Source organism: Pseudopipra pipra, chromosome 7, assembly GCF_036250125.1.
Source record: "Pseudopipra pipra isolate bDixPip1 chromosome 7, bDixPip1.hap1, whole genome shotgun sequence".
Classification (NCBI taxonomy): domain Eukaryota; kingdom Metazoa; phylum Chordata; class Aves; order Passeriformes; family Pipridae; genus Pseudopipra; species Pseudopipra pipra.
The window spans coordinates 13,121,638-13,141,099 of NC_087555.1; the positions used below are offsets into that span (position 1 = coordinate 13,121,638).

The following is a 19,462-nucleotide window of genomic DNA, read 5'->3' on the forward strand; positions in this document are numbered from 1 at the left end:
TAATACTGTCAGCTCTGCCCTCTCCTGATCTTTATTGGGAAAGCAGTACATTACACACCTGATTAGCAAAGCTAGGTGTCCTTAAGGGCTCATCAGAAGACACTTCAAATATGTGACACTGTCTCCAGGTTTTAAAGACATTCAAATTTCATTATAGATGTACATCAACATGACCATGGCATATACCACACTTATCAAAAGCAGGTTAACATGTTACATATGGATTAAGTTTCCTAAGTAAGGCAGATGTTGATTCATATAGTGAATATACTGAGCAAAAAAATATGAAAGAAGAGACAAGTAGAGAGGAAAGTATATAAAACTGATATTCTAAGCCATCACATAATGGTACATACGAGAGCAGGTGCACAGCATCAGCGTGCTGTTTGATGTAGTGCTGTCGGTATTTGGAGAAATCGTGGAGCATCTGCAGAGGGTCCGGGTGAATATTAATACGATCTCTGTCTGTCCAGGTTTCCACAGCAACAAGAACCACCCTGGTGTTCAGCTGTTCCTTGTATATCTGAGGGCAGAGACAGGACAGGCACAGGAGTAGAACACTGGGTCAAACATGCACAGTTAGCCAGTAAGAGTAAAGCGGAAGGACAAGAGGGATAAAGCAGGAGGAAAACATGGGGAAACAGTTAGCTGGAAATGCCTTGGATTTCCTAGAAGTTGATATTCTGATCAACTTAAATTTTATATTTTAGAGGACAAGAACATCCCTTGCTGCTCTTTCTTTTTTTTTTAGCCCCTCCATTTTCTTTAAAATTCTCATGTCAAATAATTTTGCCACTGAGTTTTGCAGAAAACCTGTACAAAAATCAGCAAAGAAGAAATGTAAAGGTACACTGGGTGATCTCAAAGAAAAAAAAGGAAGATCTCAAAGACAAAGAATAGCCAAAGAAAATCCTTAAGTGGAGATTAAATAATTTCTCAGTACATCCAAAATTCAATTCACATAATGCTTGATTTCCATTTATATAGTATGATCACTTAATACCACTCAAGCAACGTGAGGATTAAGTAAAAATATTAATTTTTCTATTAATTTTAATGTAACTGTAGTAATAGACAAGGAAACAACAATCAGGCCCTAAAAATAACAAAACAGTTTTAAAATAAGCTTTTAAACTTTGTGCATAATACTTGATTCTGACATAACACTGCTACTCTCTTTAGGTTCAGGTAAAAAAACTGTCAAATTTTACTAAGGTTATGTAAAACTTTCAGATCTACAAAAGATGCATTCCTTATCCACCCTGACTAGAAAGCTGGTCTTTTGTATCAGGACAGCATTATCCTTATTAAAATGTAAATGTATAATATTCATCTCAGGGAAAAAAAGACAATAAATGTAAGAGCAGGCGAGAGCAACTAGTTAAGCTCAATTTTGTCCAAGACCCTTGAAGGAAAAAAATGCTTCAATCTGAGGAAGACAGGCTGACAACATACACAGAAAATGGTATACAAAATGAGAAAAATCCATAAAATCAACGCCCCTGAAATTACATATGGGTCGATCAATAAAGACTTTACTTCTGCTTGCTGAGAGGAAAACTATTTCCTGAAGTAAACAGGAAGGAAAGAATGGAAGAGGGAGCAGAGAACCTGAAAGCCTCTGAAAGCCAGGATCCTTTTCCCAATAATAAATCAGTAAGAAATACAGCCCACTCCCTATGGACACAGGGGAATAACAAGGCAGAAATTCCTCCTCTTTTTCATGCTTTATTTAAAGAAAAGGCCATTAAGATGCCATTTTGGAAGATCTCTATAAGGGGACTGAATTCTACACTGGAGTGAAGCTGAATGTTTCTGCATACACACACATAGAGCAAATAAAAATGGAAAAGCAGAAGGAATAGTCAGAGAAAGGAAAGACAGATGAAATAACTTTTGTTAAAATGCAGAAGAAATACAAAGAAGTAATGATCAGATGAGAAAAAAATAAAAATGCCACCTTTTCCTTGGGAATATATAATATAAATTGGAAAAATATTATTTCAATTATTTACATTTTTACCTGCTCTAGTAACTTTTCTTTAGACTACTGGCATTTTCAGACCATTACAGAAAAATATTCCAAAACACTTCCCATATTTCATGTATTATAAATATATTCACCTGAATTTTCAACATACATACAGTATACTTTATATGTAAGATACTAGGAACAAAGACCGTATTGCTTCCTCTGAGCCAAACAAATTGTTGACAATGTTTTGGACTGAATCATATCACACGGTTCCATGCAATCATGTCACATGGAAAAGGGACTCAGTCAGCATTTGGTAGCCTTTGTATTCATAATTACTAGAGAATCAATCCTGTTTTCACCACAAACAGAGCTCTGAAATGTGTGGTCACTATATGTGTATCAAAAAGTGGGGAGAAAATCAAATTTTACCACAAATATTACTTTCAGTTTATGTGCTGTATGCATAATTGTTCTAAATTTAGTCACAGATACAAGTATGGTACCTGTGTCACCTTCACCCATTTATAATGTACTACAGTGGGATTTTGTTTGTTAAGCTACAAATACAGATTTACCAAGGAGAATTTTTTACTCGCACTCTTTTTCTCCCAGTAGATATGTGTATTCTTTGTGGACTGTACTCCCAGTTTCAAACACTTGTGGTTGGATTTGTTTCACAAATCTAAACTTGATTAAATATCATTCTTAATTGGTGACAGATACTGAAATCTCCTTTAAGTTTGAAATCACCTCTGCTAAGGGAAAACTCTGGCAGCTGCAAGCTTGAGAAAAAGGCCATGGAAAATCTGGTGGTTTCTTATACATTCACCCCAGGCTATTCTTCCTCAGAGGAGCTGGAAATGCACTTTAAAATGTAATTTTCATAGCTGCTTTTTTTTTTTTTATCCTGGTATTTGAAAATGTTAACTTTTTTACTAAACTAAAAGTCAGTGAATCAGTGTTCAGAGGAAACATGGATACTTACAGCATCTACAAGATTTACCACAGACTTTGCAAAATTGTTTGTGTATGCATTTGAAGAACGGTGCCTTTTGAACTAAAAGGAGAAAAGAAAGTAGAACACAGTAAGAACTTAAATATTTATTACTAATTCTTTATTTTTACAGCATGAAAGGAAAATTAATATTTTAAAAAAGAGTAAAGGAAAACCTCAAAAAGCTTTTCAAATCATAGCCTACATCTCACATTCAAGAATCCCTGGAAAATAAAGGCAGCCATGTATGCTAGACAGCCTTTCACATCTGTAAAAGGAGCACTTAGCCTCAAGAAATATCCTATTTATAAATAGAGTTCAAATGTTTGAGATAAAATTACAGATAAACATAAACATGAGCTCAAGATTGAGAGGATACTGTGCCAATTAAAAGTGTGCTTAACTTGATGAGTTACCTATCAGACTATACTAGACACATTCCATGACTATAAGACAGGAAGATGAAGCATTTACCACTTGTCCTCTGCACAGCTCTATGCAAAGCCATTGCTTTCTCCACAATAGCACAAGACTCTTATGACAAGTAGTATTAGTTATACCAAAAGACAAAACGGAAGAGGGAGGGCACAGTGAAAGTAAATATGTGAATGTGAAAAGAGTTGAGCTGAATATCTTAAATTTTAACTTTAATTTTTTTTCTATTTTTATAGACTTAGATGAGCTGTATAAGAAGTTCTGCCTCCTAATTTCTGTGCATGTCATTACAATGGTTTCATGTCTTTCCTCATCCTGCCCCACAAGTCCCTTCTGTTCTAAGTTGAATTTTTTAGAGATGCAGCTATGGTATCTGAACATGAATCCATCGCTTTCAAGAAACTGTAAAATTATAAACCAAAACTACATTACACAATATGATTTGCAGACAGAAAAATAAGTCTTTAAAATTTCACAGAAAAGGCACAAAAAATTGCTTAGAACAAAGAGGGCAAAAAGTCTTCACAAAAAAACTTTTACTAATTTTAACTACTGGTTGAAAGCATCTAGTGAAGAATTACAAAACAGACAAATCCCCCATTTTCCAAAATTATTCTTTGTGTAAAGGTGAAAGTAACTATGTTTTTAAAATTAAATAATCTGTTTCTGAAATTGAAAGAAGAAGAGTCACCCACACAAACACACTATAATATTAGATGATAAATTTGCCATTCTGTTAAATTCAACTTATTTTTGCACAATCAACCTGGTTTTATAAGGATGAAATGCCATAGAAATAAAAAAAAGTTCATCAAACTTAATGGGGACACTCATTTGACTGCAGGAAGATAATTTTTTTTACAAATGCAGTTATTCATTGTTAGGTTCCACAATGCTTCAGCACAACCATGGCAGGTTTTAACACCCAAAGATCCTACAACATAGGTTTGCAGAGACCCATTCCCCTATAACTATTCTCAAAACAAAGCATTTTCAGGTACAGTGCTAGTAGATGCTTAGGATGTACACTGAGAGGAATGTACATATCACAAGACTCTGCTCCCTAGGGAACCATGACAACGGGACAGGGGGAAAGGGCAGCTTTGGCTTTATGTTTTGAGCCAATCTCAAACCTTTCCAGAAGTGCAAAGGTAAAACAATATGCTTTGGAAAATGTTCTTGGCTTTTGTGAAAGTACTCAAATGCTAAAATCAATAGCAATATACCACATAATATGTTTAAACACAGCTCCTAAACCAGAAATTAATCTAAGCCAGTAAAAAGTGCAACAACCTAATTAAACATATTCAGTTGTGTCTTTATTGCTACAGGAAAGTAAAATGTGAAAATACGTAGTATTTACCACTTAACACAATGCTCAAAGAGGTTTAAGATACTTCTTCCAACACAGACGTTTGCTGCAGGGGAAACCTGCCCTCTCCTGGTAAGTAGAAAACCTCGAAAGTACATTTAGTGAGCTCCTGGACTGGCAAGCTGTGACGCTTAATTGTGAACGCTTCCTTAAGTACATCCATTTTATTCCTTGAAAAGATTTATTATCTGCTTCTGAGTCACTGAAGCAGTGACTCAGAATATATTCAATATATTATATTATATTGAATATATAATTGCTGTAGAAAATCTTAGGCAACATTAAGCTTCATTAGGTATTATGGCCTATACTGTGTCTTACAGTACAGCTGTTAATAGCTGCTGATAAACAAAATATTGGACCCAAAAGTAGCTTATGCAGCACAATGCTGAGCATCAACCTACAAACTATCACCAAAAGGAAGATTACCCTTGAATTGATATACTTACCATTTTATGGTCATTGACTATCATGAGCTCCAGATATTTCATTTCTTCGAAGACACCACGAGATATCTGACAGATTAAAGAAATTGACTGAGAAATCATGAAGATGTAATGATTTTCAAAAATAATTGCACTTGATTTATATTATATATACATATTACATATATATATGGGGAGGGTGTAAACCTGTAAAAAACTGGGTCAGACATTCAGCTAGGGTGAAGAAACAGTAACTTTGTGAGTTATGATAGACACTGGCTGAGAATCTGAGTCACATCATCAAGAACATTCAAAGTCTACTCTTTTTGGCTCAGTGCAGACACCACCACTTCTTCCATCCTCTTTTCATTATGTACTATTCATCACGGATTTAACGAGGAAGGAAGTTACTAAAAACAGATGCACCCTCAAAAATATGGTGTGGATTGTGCAACTCAGTGAAGAAATACAGATTAATGTTCCTTAACTCAATTATTCCCCTAACTGACGCATATGCACGTGAAGTTCATGAGGACTGCCCACTTATGTTCTCTGAATAATCCAGTTCTGGGTGTCCTTGTTTGGACTTTTGATTTAACTGTGCTACTTAATGAGCCAAATGACAACAAAGTCAGATATCCACAAAGTAGGCAAAAGTTCATTCAAAATTATTCTTTACCCTCAAGCAGACCCAAAATTTAAAATTCTAAACTCATTCTCACTGCTAAATTTCCCCTGAATTGATGTATTGTCACTTTAGAAAGTTTACCAACTATTTTCCAAATATTCTAATTTTAAAGAACAATTTTATTTTCTCACTTGATAATTGTATTATGTGACAACGTTAAGGTACTAAAAATACTAGTTTCCTAAAGCCTATGTTCTCTTGACATTAAAAAACACAGAAATTAGTGGGTTTGGTTTTATAAATGGTCTTAACTCAGGGTCACACTTTTACTCACTGCTCTCTTCCTTCTCTTTCTCCTCAGCCACTGAAGTTCAGACAGAAAGGGCCATTCAGAACTAGAGTCAGTCTCTGTACAAATTACAATTTAAGAATTTCATGGCATTATTTTAAAGTACTTAAGTACACTTAGCAAACCTAAAATACATCATCAAAATGAGAACCATCTTTGCTATTGAAAGGTTCATTTTTTTAAATATATATCTCATATCAAAACTCAAGTAATTTAGAAATCTGATAGTTAAAGCATGCAAGGAGAGATAAAGAGATCATAACCTGGGCTTAGAATATATTTATGTTTTCTTCCATCTTCTGTCCTCAAAAGCATTAATATCACTGAATAAATTTAGTGATTTGCAGAAGAAAGCTAAATACAGGTCTTGATGGATGAAAATCTTTCAGCTGCTTATTGAAAAATCTAAATTCCATTGCAATAATTGTGGAAAAAGTCAAGTTAGGATCTATTTTTCAAGCTTTTCTAAATAATCAGCAAGTTTATGTACCCTGTTAGCCTAATTTTCAAATTTTTCAAGTTATATATACAATTATTTCCCATATTGAAAAACTCATAACATAAGCAAAAACATACCAAGGTCCTGCAACTGCTTGGAGGCTTGTGTTCCGTAAGTTCTTTGGATGATATGTGGCCTACTTTTACTTTCCTGATAAGAAAAATATGTGAAATTTTCTTCTAATTAATAATGTCAAGTGAAAGATGTGGCACTTCTTTCAGCATTTATCATTTTTATTGTTTTTTCTATAAAATGCAAGCAATCATAGTATCAATTTGGGATAGTACTAATTTGAAGCAATCTATTTGCAATCCTGAGCAAATCATGGAGCCTCTCTGCTTCAGCACATTTACTGGCTTACAAAACTGAAGTATCACAAATGTCTTTGAGATTACCTGAAAAAAGCCCCTTAAAAGCCTTACTGTTAGAGAACACAGATCATTTATTCCAATAAATCAAATTAGAAAGTCTATATCTGGTTGAAATCTTCCTGCCACAGATGAAAAGCAAGTTATTACTATTTACGAAAAAATCCTATCTAATTGCAGCAAAATGCAAGAAACCAATCAATATGCTATCCTTAAAAGGACTATTTCACCCTGTTTTATTGGTGTGTACAACACTTAAAAAGGTTACAGCTTTTAATGCATATTTTCTTTAGAAGTCTGACATACCCCAAATTATTACATTTGAGTATCTACTCCAGAAAACAACTCTTTTCTTCCATAACACCTCCTTTGCAGAGCCTGCCAAAACAAGCAATTCTTTTCAAAGGGCAGGATGCAACTGTTCTGTAACTTTCCTAAGAAATACATAACTCATTGAAGGACAATACTGCATATTTTTGCTGAATTTGGGGGGGAAGAGAGGGAGTTTTATATAGTATCTACTATAGTTAAGATTAATCAAGCTGAATAAACTACAAACTGAAGGCTGTGTCCAAGATATATATCTTGCATAGTGCAATCAAAAAATGAGCCTCTGAAAGCTCTCTGTAGCTGTATTATTTTATTTTCAGTAGTTTTGAGAAAAATATGCATCTCATCTGTCTTCTTATCATCTAGAATTCAACATGAATCCTCGACAGAGTTGGCAAATGGTATCTCACTTTCATAACCAGAACTTCTCCTACACTTAAAAAGTTTTACTGAAATACCACACTGAGAGAGAGATCCTGGTTTCGTTTGTTCACCCAAGCAAGAAAACAGTTTAGTCAAATTCTCTTCTTCCTACTATATGGATACTGCTGTATAAATACAATCTCCATGAATTTACTGTGTCTGTGTTGCCAGTTTTCACACTTAAAATCTTTATGAACATGTGCTACAGCAAACATAGACACATGGAATGGAATGTTGCTCCTGGGGAGACAGAGAAGTTTTTTAGGATGTAATATTTTCCTGTGTCTCTAAAGTTTCATTTATAGGCCAATAATTGAACATCCAATTGATACTGATTCCTCCAAATGTTGGTCCAGTTTATTTGACAGTATCAGCCAATGATTTTTGCAGATCTTTATTTGGACTGCAAGGTCAGCATTACAAGCACCAAAACTGGTTCTGCAGAGTTAATTATTTGTCATATACTGGTATGTAATAGCGCGAGACGAGCTTAAGAGCTGTGCTACAGCATCTGGAATACATTCTACAGACCAAGAAGGATAAAAACCTTAAGAATTCTCTGTCTTAATGTTGCAGAATCATTTCACTGAAAATAACTCAAATATTTGAATCATTCAAGAGGTAGAAATCTACCTAGTTTTACTACTGTCTATGAAACTGTGTCAGCTCTAACAGCTAAATTTTTAAGAACAGCTGTATTATAATATTTAATATGAAATACAAAAATAATAATAGCAAGATATTTGCATAAATGCAGTCCTACATGCTGATCCAGCATAGTCATGTATTTGAATATGCTATATCAGAATCATTTAAGCTATACAGTGACCACTGAGATAACACATAAAAGTGTAAGATACCCAGTTAGAATTATCTACTTAATTAAGCTCCTTGTGGAAACATGGTAGGTCAAGAGCAACCTGATGCAACTATCTAGAGAGGAATGTATAAATGAGTTCCAGAGATCCCTTCTACAAATTTATAAATACTTTAGTTCAAGTACTAGAGCAAATTGATAAACACTTTTAGACAGTCCATAACCATGTGCTAAAGAAACAGTTTGATTAGTCTATTCCCAGCATCTAAATAATCAACAATAAGTAAGAAACAAAAAATTAAAGAAGAGAAAAATCATAGGTAAATCATAGTTACAAATTTCCTGCCTAAATAAATTCCAATCAAGTGTTTTAAAATACTTTTGGTTTTCATATGAACACATGAGACATTCATTTATTGATTTGTTCTAATATTTTCATTTGTTATTCCTTGAGCACTCTCCCAAACCAAACAAATTAGATAAAAATAAACTTACTTCACTGTGGGTCAGTTCCATCGGTTCTATCAAGTACAAATAAGTACTATCTTCAAACATGCCACTAGAACATGGAGAAAAAGAAGTGATATTTAGGATTACATGGTAATTAGTTTGACTCCAGGATATGAATTTTGATGAGACAAAAGCAAATTTAGGGCTGAAAAACTGACCAATATTAAAATAAATTCCATATATGTTCATTACCACTACATGTAGTTGAAGCTAAGTATATATTTTTTTTTAAATATGACACACATTTTAATGAACCAACACTAAATGTAATGGCAATGCAATTATAAAGTATCAAAAAGAGTAAAGATTTGACCTTGGAAAGAGGAAGTACTAAGATACACATTGCCATGCAGAATATAATCAACAGCTGAGTTGCACTTAAGAGTAACTAGTTCTAGTAAGGACTAATTTCTCACATTTTTTTCTTTGTATAATCTAACAAAAAGATCAGTTTTTCTATTGGCTGACAGAATCATATGTGAATACTGACCATGCAAACTTCTAAAGTACAATTCTTGCTTATCCTTCACCATAATAAGTTATCTGGGGAAATATTTATTTGCACTTACCATATTCAAAAGTTTTATCAGACAGCATCAAAATGTTAACTCCAACGATATTAGAAAAAAAATGCTAGCAGTTTGGCATAGCTGGTACTGGCATTCCAAAACATCAAAATCTTTAGGCCTGTAGAGTTTCAGTTCCTCACATATTAAGTGATAATATTCAAGAGTCATAAGTAGTTATAGCTTTGTTTGAAAAACGAGAACATGCACTTACTGAAGTCCATTACAAGTCGAAAGAGCAACTTTGGAATCCTTGATACCTCTGATATTTCCATGGTAGTAACAATGCTCTCCCCCCTAACAATGTTTAAAAACAAACAGTCACACACAAAAAATTACCCTGATTTAATGTCTGTTACTTAAAACCAAAGCAAAAAAAGATCTAACACTAACAATACCCATTTCGTTGATTTAAGTAAAATCTTTACTATCTATCGCAATAAACCCACCTAAATTAAAGATAAAAAGTATTCTCAAAAACTTTTATTAAAAACCCTTAAGTGTGGTTCTTTCACACATTGTTAGAAAAACCTACTATTCATCATAAAAATATTCTTAATTCTGGTGTCATGTCATCTGAACTCCAACAAGCATACTGAACCCATTCCTTATGCAATTATTATAACTTGAGAAGGTATCAAAAATGTAAATGCTGTTTGTCTATCTATGCACAGCATTACTTCCACTTTGCATCTTATTTAATCAGTTATTCAGATTCTGAATAAAATTCCTAACAGGCTAGTGTGTATAGCTAAATCAAAGTACTATACAGAAAGCAACCACTATGTGTTTACCTTTCCATAGTGAGAATGCATAAACCATGCTTTTTAACAGCTAAAATGTGATCATCTCTCTCATAGAAGATTTTTTTTTCAAGATGATCATCTGAGTAAAGAAATTGTTGTCTGTTCTTCAGTCATTCTTGTAATAAACTATCCCTTTCTATAAAATACAGCACTTTTCATTAAGATCTCACTTCTTTAAATCCACATTGGGGAAAAAAACAATCTTGTACCTACTTAGGCCTAAAAAGTATTATAAGATACTGCAAAAGACCAGGATACAGTCCTCCTACACAAATTGCATGTATATTTTTTGAACCCATAACAAAGCCTTTTATGGATTAATAATGTGATCTCAGGAGCTCTATTACTGCTTCTAAATAACACAACTCAGAAAACATCCCTTAGGAAGTTTGGATCAAGTTACTGCAGCATGCAAAGGTAGCCCATTTGCTGAGTCTGAGGTTCTAATATAATTTTCCATTCAGATTCATGATTCAGCAACCGCAGTGCTCAATACTAGTGCTGCAGCTGACAATTGCATGAGCTTGTCTAAGTGCCAATGGGAATTGTTTTCTTGCATCATTTAGCATTTTTGCCTATTCTGCAGAGCACTGAGTCTTAATGAAACACCTTCCTTTGTATGTTACATGAAATTATTTTTCCTTTACAGTGGAAGAAAACAATTTCAATAATTACATTGCAATGTAATTGTTTAATTCTGCAATGTATTATTTTATTTGAGATTCTCCATAACAAGGGCAAAATAATAAACTAGATATCTAGTACTTGGACAAACAACAGTCCTGACTTTCTGAATGCATGAATGCATAAATGCAACTGGAATGTTTGCTTGCCTCCACTCTAAGTAGAGATATATTTCACACATAATAAGTTCACAATATTCATATCAAATACGAAAAAAGTAATTCCCGGAAAATGTAGGTTTTAACCTTCCTTGGATCATACCAGCCCTCATTTTGTTACTAAAACAAACAAAAAGACTGATGCGGTTCCCTTAGGGCTGAACTATCTTGCATAACTTTAATCTGCCCTTGGATGAATAGCCTATGGCACTGAATTCAATTTGGTAGCTTGTTTGACAAACTTAATTAATTGGATATCAAGCAATATGCTGATTTTGTAATAACTCCAGAGGTTAAGGTTTCAGTTAAGTCTTTCATTTTCTGTTTCACAACTGTACAATTCTTGCAAAGAAAAGTCACTGCCAGTTTTTTTGTTTGTTTGAATGTCTTACATTACCATTATCCCTTCTCCTTGCACTTTGTGCTAAGGACATGTGAATAATTAATGAAGATTAATCTGATGGTGGCTTCAAACGCTCCACCTCCTACATTTTACAAGATGTAATTGTTCTGGCAGTAACTGGATCATCTTCACTACTACCACCTACGAATGCCTACCCCTCAGCCCAAAACACAGCTTTTCTTCTTTGTACAATTCCTCTTGTGTTACTGAGATATCCTTACAAAATGAGATCACAGTTACGTTGTATGTGTGGAAAAAGAATTTTGGTGGTTTTAAGTTTTGCAAAACTTTTTTTTTTAAACATTTTATTGGCACTGTTCTCTCAAAAACACCATTATGATGCAATTTAAGAACACAATACCTTAGAAAACTTTGGTTTTCCATCTTCATAGTGAATCTCCACATAATTGGAAGATAACAAGTCACTGTCAAAGGAAGGAAAAATCAAAATGAGAAAAATCTGAATACTCTTTCTACTACTACGGGTAGGTTTTGGGGGTGTGGGGGGTTGCTATAATTTTGAAACCATTTTTGTTTTCCCTGTACATTAGTTTAAAAAAAAAAATCAAGCAGTTTGTGTCCAGTAAACAGTTTGACAGTGCACTGGAAGTCACAGTATGTTACAGAAGGGGGAATTTTATTCTGCAATCTAATCCCCTGTATTTTAGCTTTACAATTAGATTATCAGCCTTTTAAATATGCAAAAAAAAATCCCATGGCTTTAGAACTTTGTTTGCTGACAGTAACTTACAAAACATATGTTTAGTTTATTACCGTTTTCAAACAAATTTTACATTTTATCGAAAAGTCAAACAGAGTATATGTAAGGCTGAACAAATACATACACAGCTGTTTTGAAGACAAAAGTGTATACTCACTTTCACAACTGCAAATACTCAATTTTTTTCCCAAAGCAGTAATGTTCCTTAAAAAAGGCCAAAACAAAGCACATCATAAAACACCCTCCATAATACCCCTTTTCATATTTTCACGTTTTATTCTCAGATATCTTTCTCACTCTTATTCTTTTCTAACTCTGGTAAGACAAATTTCTGAAGCATAAAAATTTCCCATACTATGTAATTTACAGTTCAGATTTCTTCTTCTTCTTCTTTTTTATTTTTAACTAAGATTTTTTTAACTAAGTTAGCCTGTACATATCCTGCAATAATCTCAATGCCCCATTCACATCCCACCCCTTTATAACCAAGGCTGCAGCACAGTGCCCAGGGAGAGCAAAGCAGTTAAACATGCTAAATGGCCCTACCAAATATGCAAGATAAGCATTTTATTTAATGAGACCCAGAATTCTTAGCATTTTTAAAGTCTCTGATGTACCCTTTCAATTTAAAAAAAAAAAAAATCATTAAAGGTTCTGATAGTGGTACATATATCAAAACAAAAATATCGTTGCTACAAATAAAAGACATCATTATGGAAGTCTGGTCTGACAAGATAGCTCTGATGGGAATTCAGGACTAACAGCAACTTATGATAATGGGTATCTCAAACTCAGATTAGGCTATTAGCAGTCCTGATAACACGCTAACTCTGGGACTCATGGCTCATAAAATCAATTCTTCATGCCACATTTATCAGGCACTACACTCAGAGAGCATCCTGCAGAAGTCAGTTACCAGCGGTTCTCTTAAAAGTCCTTTTTCGTGGAACTGAGAGACCACACTATGGGCACTCTGTGCCTGCAAAACCAGTGTTAATAGCCCTGAATAACTATTGAAGTCTCATAATTTGTGTTAAACATCACTTTGAAGGCAGCATTTAATAGATATATTTTTAAAGCGCAGATTTAAAAATAAATTCAATTGCATAAAATCATTTTAACTTTCTCTATTTGCATCAGAGTAAGTTAAAAACATTCTGCAGAAAATACAAATGCTGTATAAATAGTGTAAGCACTTGACTACAATGCAAACAGTCATTTCTTCAGCATGGCCAGATTTGAAGCTTCTAAAAAGGCTTACATATACAAAACAAACTTTAAAGTGTTGATAATGTAATTTTATTCTTTGCATTTTTTATACTTGTTATCAAGCGTAAGGACTGCTGTTCTCTGTACTTAATGGGATGGTAGAGACAAGGCTGCAGAAAACTGACACAAGTAAGAAAATGGAAAACTCTGATTAGGATATAAGCATTTAAAAAAAAAAAATTGAGGATTGTTAAACACGGGAACTATGCTCAACTTGATACAGCCTTGACCAGATTCAGATTTTTAGACACTTCTGCTTGAATTCACTGAAACTATTTGGTTTCCTCAAACCAGTTCCAGGATCAGCATTTATCTACCTGTTTCCAAATCAAATCACACTTTCACACCCTCTTTTTTCCCTCTTCTAGTAACCTTGCACGACTGATCTCAGAACTGCTTTCTGTGCTTTTTGCATCTCATAAGACTTGCAGTAGGTGATCCACACTGTGTGTACTGACTCACAACTGTAGTCTAATTACAGCATTTGTCTCAGATTTATCCCATTTCATGTGACACAAGAGCAGCTCAAAATTTCTTTAGTCCACCCATTGAAGAATCTTTCCAGAGTTTAGTATTCTTTCTTGGGCTTTGGTTCAGCTTCTGTTGTAACACAGTTAGTTGCCTCATCTGACAACCTTTTCCATTCTTTAGCTTATCATTACTTCCACTGCAAAGGAATTCCTGATTCAGGTAGTGTCCAAATAAAGTATCCCACATGATAGGATACCTAACATGGCATGCTTATGATGAAAAACTCCTATATATATATTACAAGTTCAAAGCAAGGAGGCAGCAGAGAGCAAGTTTCCAGTAGACACTCTCATCACTGACTTTCCAATATGTATTGGGTTTTCATGGCCAGGTTTTGGTAGTGGGGGGAGCTACAGGAATGGCTTATCCAAGAAGCTGCTAGAAGCTTGCCCTGTGTCCAACAGAGCAGTGCCAGCTGGCTCCAAGATGGACCTTTGGGATCTACTGGATACAAGGCACATTAAATTCTCCATACCAAACAAATTCCCTGCAATGAAAATTAGTTAAGGCCTGCTGTTCATGATATACTTCCCATGCTGTAAGAAAAATGCACCTTTAATTTCTGAAGCACCCTTTTGCCAAATGTAACATAGTATCCACCACCTAGAAGTTGGAGTAGAAAATCTTCTCTAAGACTTGCCTTTCACAAACCTGTTTCTCATGCTATGTTGGAACAGTTGGAACTAGATCACTAGTTTCTGATCATTATTGTGTTTTTAAGCTTGCCACACATAACCACCAAGGTTACTTAAGGGCATTGTTCTCTTAACATTTCCCTCAGGACAGCAAGAATTTTGAACATTCCATGGAAAAAAAATCTGTCAGCTGCTCCTTAAACTGTATGCCATTACCTTGGTAGGTACCTGATTTTTGTCAGGTACCTATTCTTTTTTCAAATATCTGCCTACACTAGCAAACGTCCTAAAGAACACCTTACTTGTAATCACTCAGAAATCCCTCAAGGTATACTGCTAATCTGAGAGAACATCAATCTTATTCAGGGAAAGAGGGGGGAATGGGAGCAGAATAGTATTTTGCAGGCTTTTTCTAATACAGCTTTGCTAGTATATACAGCCAGTTGCTTCTATAATAAAGCTAATCTGAGTCCTGTTCTCTATATTCATATCAAAATCAGTACAAACACAGCTATAACTGTGCTTATAAATGGTTAGTATTGAAACGTGATATTGCAGAGAGCAGCCTAGGACCAAAAAATTCAGCAAAAATGTTCCACTACTACTGCAAAGAAAAATGGCAGAATTTGGGTAAGGGAGTTCGTTCTACATTTTGCTACAGCTCCAAGAATAACAACAGCTGTAAAAAATACATATAAAACTGCCACTGTAAATTTTCCCTACCAAAGCTTTTACCTGTTATTAACACTGACAAATATGACAAAAGACATGAGAAATTATTTAAGGAAAAGAAAAAAAATTAGTACTTAACCAAAAAAACTTTCAAACGTTTTTTCCTACTCAAAAGATATACGTAGAAGAGCATTGTAATTTCACCAGGAGGTGTAATGGGATTCTTCATGAAAGCGGCATCAAAAAGAAAGGCCTGGAACACACTGATTAAGAGCTCATGTAGAAGTAAAATTTCCTGAGGAATGAGACACAGAACTCATGCATAAAGTAGGGGTCTCCACATCACAAAATAACTTTTCTTCCTTTGTTATCATTTACAGAGTGGATAAACTAACCTCTGAAAGGCAGACCTGAGTTTTACAAAATATATTTTACACCTCACCTACTCTGGACTGTTCCGCCACCTTTGATCCCTTTTGAGCCATTTACATTTTGATTAGAGCAGAAATGTATCCAATACAGCAAATTTGTTTTTCAATATTATGAGCACCAGAAACAGTGCAGGATTTAACTAAAACAATCATCAGCCATGACCATGTCAGACAAAAGTATATTTACGTAGCGACACATTAGTACGATCCTTTACAATGAACACATCAAATTACAACCCCTCAAATAACTCGTGACAAAATAATTTGTCTGCCATGTCCTTTTCTATAGTTTCTTCCACTCTGCCTTGTTTGTCTTAGATAATTGTACTTATTAAGCTGTCCTGCACCCCCAGCTCTTCTGAGTTACACTGAGAAATGCAAAATAAGCAGCAAAGGGACATGCTATTCCCAGTAGTTGCTGCCTTTGAAGACACAAGCCAGCTGTTAAAGCCAGCAGCAGATGCTTTCTGAAGAACTCACATCCACTTCCCTGGCACATAGTTTAGTGCTGATGTTTTCCTTAGCAGGAGAGCTGCAGAGCGAAAAGTATCTTACCTCAGCTGACATCTAAATGAAGAGAACTGATTTGGGTAGGTAAAAGCTATGAAATGACTAATAAGTATCTCATATACAAGTAACCAGGTTAGCTTCCAGAAACATAGTAGATGGCCTGCAGAAAATCAGAGTACAGCTGAATTATCCTTCTGACATACTTCTTAAATTATCTTTATACTAACCTATTACCAGGCAATATTTTATTATTTTTAAGTATTCTGAAATTATTCAAGTTCAGTACCACTGTCTGAGCAACCTAGTTTAGTTGAATTATTTGACAGAACACCCATCAGATGTTTTTGTCCATTCGAGAGATATAGTTTAGTAGCATAAAAAGATGTAAAAAACAAATAGACACCTTGCTGCAACATTTTGTTAGATCATCGAGGTAGTGCTATCTAATGCAATGGCCATCTACATCCTTGTTTCCATTACCAGTTTCAATTATATTCACAAGCTTTGTTGAATTATCTGTTCTTATAGGAATTTATTAAGTTTCTAGTATGTGTTTACATTAATCTTTACTTGGCTCTTGTCTTTGAAGCTGCTCTGATAAGAGAGTGTCTCTAAGGAATGAATACACTGCAAATATTCGTTGTTATTTTTTAAAACACAGCAAGGTTTTACTACTTTTCTTATATTGTCTTGAAGGAGCTTAAAAAATCAGAACGTGATACTGTGGACCAAGAAACTGTGATTACAAGTAGTTAAAAGAAACAACTGATGATGTAAATGTAAGAGTTAACTTTTTTAATAACTATGGAATAGAAGAAAGTCCTCACCCACTTCTGCTATTAATACCATAATGATTCTGCAACAGTAAATTGTACACTTATTTAAAAAAATCACTTCTTGCATGGTCTTGCTATTGTTGCTTGGTTTTGCCTCATTTGTCTTCGAGATAAGAAAAGGATGACTCGACCACAAATTTATAAACTGAAATTACCTAGGTGATCCCTCAGGAGGGCCTCAAAAGGGGAAAAGATCTCCAAAAAAGACTGACAGGAAAGCATGTCATAGAATGGTATAGAACTTTCATATAGAATGGTGCAAAAAATGCTCCAGATTTATTTCTGGATCAGTCTACTACCCCCAGTGCAAGAAATCCTGAGTCAGTTCAAGGGAGCTCAGGAAACAAATTCTTCATGATCCTTTCTCTAGCTTTGTCCTGAAGCTCTCCAACAGAGAATGGAACATGCTGTATTTTATTGGTTACTTCAGCAAGCATTTTGCAGGTAGCAGTTTGAAGAGTTTTCCAGAATATTAACAGTATATTGGTCGGTTTCCACCATATTTTCATTTACCGTAGCACTGAAGATGATATCACTCTAAAAAGTGCTATGCAGAAGGATATGCAAACACAAATGGATAGACAATATTACAGAAGATTAGTTCTATGCCATGCAAAACACCTCAGTGCAATTTGCTAAGACAGAAGTTTCTAGAAGAGCAACTGTTTCAATAAAATATTTTGACAACTGTTCAAGTTTACTCAATATTGCCTTTTGATTGATCCCTCTTCGTTACTCACCAGCTTGGAAAACTTCTGAATTATCAATAAGAATTTTATTAACCTGTAGTGTAAGGTTGAGGGCTGCCACCTGTCCTTGCAGAATGGTCTCATCCAATGGTAACCACATTTGCTACAGATTCCTTCACTTGAAGAAGGGTGTTTTAGACACTAAAGAAACTCATGTTTCCTCTTAAACAGTTCATAGAATGCTCCACATGTTCTGATACTTCGTGTGGTAACAGTCCAGTTTTAAACAACTCTTACCATGAAGGAAAAATCCAACCATGGGTGTGGGGTTTTTTCCATTATTATTTTATTTCTAATATCAAAAAGAGTGAAATAGGCTTATTTATACTTATAGAGAGCTGACTTGAGCACCTTTAGATTATAATAACAACTATAGCAGAACCAGAGATACATTTTGGTATTCCAGCAAACTGGAAGTTTATTTTGGTTCCCTTAATCCACGTTTCCACTTTGATCTATACTGCACAATTTTAGCCTTGTCATTGAATCAAGTTAAATTTAGTTACATAGGCTCTTAGCAGCTCCAAGCATGCACAGGCTTTATACTAGCTCCAAATGCAAAGACTTCAGCCTGACCGCAACAGAATCCGAGATGCCAGGAATGCACTTCAACAGAAAGATCTCACTATTGACAAGCCTGGACCATATCAGAAACAGACTGAAACACCTAATAGATTAGAAAGATAACAGTTCTTCACCATTGCCATGTTACAGTGTTTACATGTGACCAAAGAAAGGATGCATCAAGCCAGACAGCTGCTTAGTATGCTGTTTGACAGCAAATACACAGATATAGCAATATTTCAGGTTGTTTCTCAGCACCCAGTGATCTGTGACACCAGGATTTCATAAACTGGAATTAGTACAATTGTTTTCAATGGCTCTCAGTAGATTTCTTTTCTGTAAGTTTTTCCAGTTCTTTAATTCCTGTTTAATATGCACAGCATCCTGCAACATCTGCCCTAAGACTTTTTGCACATGAAATGCCCACTGAGGCAAATGATAACTTTGATAGGTTGCTTCCAGCTCTGGGAGTGGCAAATAAGGCAGTAAAGCCCTGTTACCTACAGCTGAGGAAGTCCAGACTGCATTTATAGGAGGGTACACACATTGCTGTTAAAATCCTAACACTGAGGTCTTTGCATCTCCTCTGTAACAAATTTTTAAAAGTTAACTAGAGTTAAACTTTTCGCAGTACTATTATCACATTTAATTTAGCAGCTTGTATATCTTACAGGATCCATTTAATACCCTAAATGTTTGAGTGTTCATTTAAGAAAGTGTCATAAATATTTGAAGATTCCTTCTGAAAAACTGTGACTAGTTTTCACATTTCCATTAAAACAGAATTTAAAAAACCCCA

The 19,462-nt window shown here is 34.7% G+C and overlaps 1 protein-coding gene across 5 annotated transcripts in view; it reads right to left on the minus strand.

The window, feature by feature from the left end:
• The window catches only part of ADAM23 (ADAM metallopeptidase domain 23), a 70,290-nt gene that overhangs the window by 35,150 nt on the left and 15,678 nt on the right, over positions 1-19,462 (minus strand). For all 5 annotated transcript variants that reach the window (XM_064660588.1, XM_064660591.1, XM_064660590.1 and 2 more), the window contains exons 4-11: positions 12,107-12,170; positions 9,909-9,991; positions 9,114-9,177; positions 6,758-6,830; positions 6,167-6,240; positions 5,229-5,294; positions 2,964-3,035; positions 357-523 (exon numbers count right to left, since the gene is read on the minus strand). In XM_064660588.1, the coding sequence (XP_064516658.1) occupies positions 357-523; positions 2,964-3,035; positions 5,229-5,294; positions 6,167-6,240; positions 6,758-6,830; positions 9,114-9,177; positions 9,909-9,991; positions 12,107-12,170 (663 nt within the window). The remainder of the gene's footprint in view (positions 1-356; positions 524-2,963; positions 3,036-5,228; positions 5,295-6,166; positions 6,241-6,757; positions 6,831-9,113; positions 9,178-9,908; positions 9,992-12,106; positions 12,171-19,462) is intronic.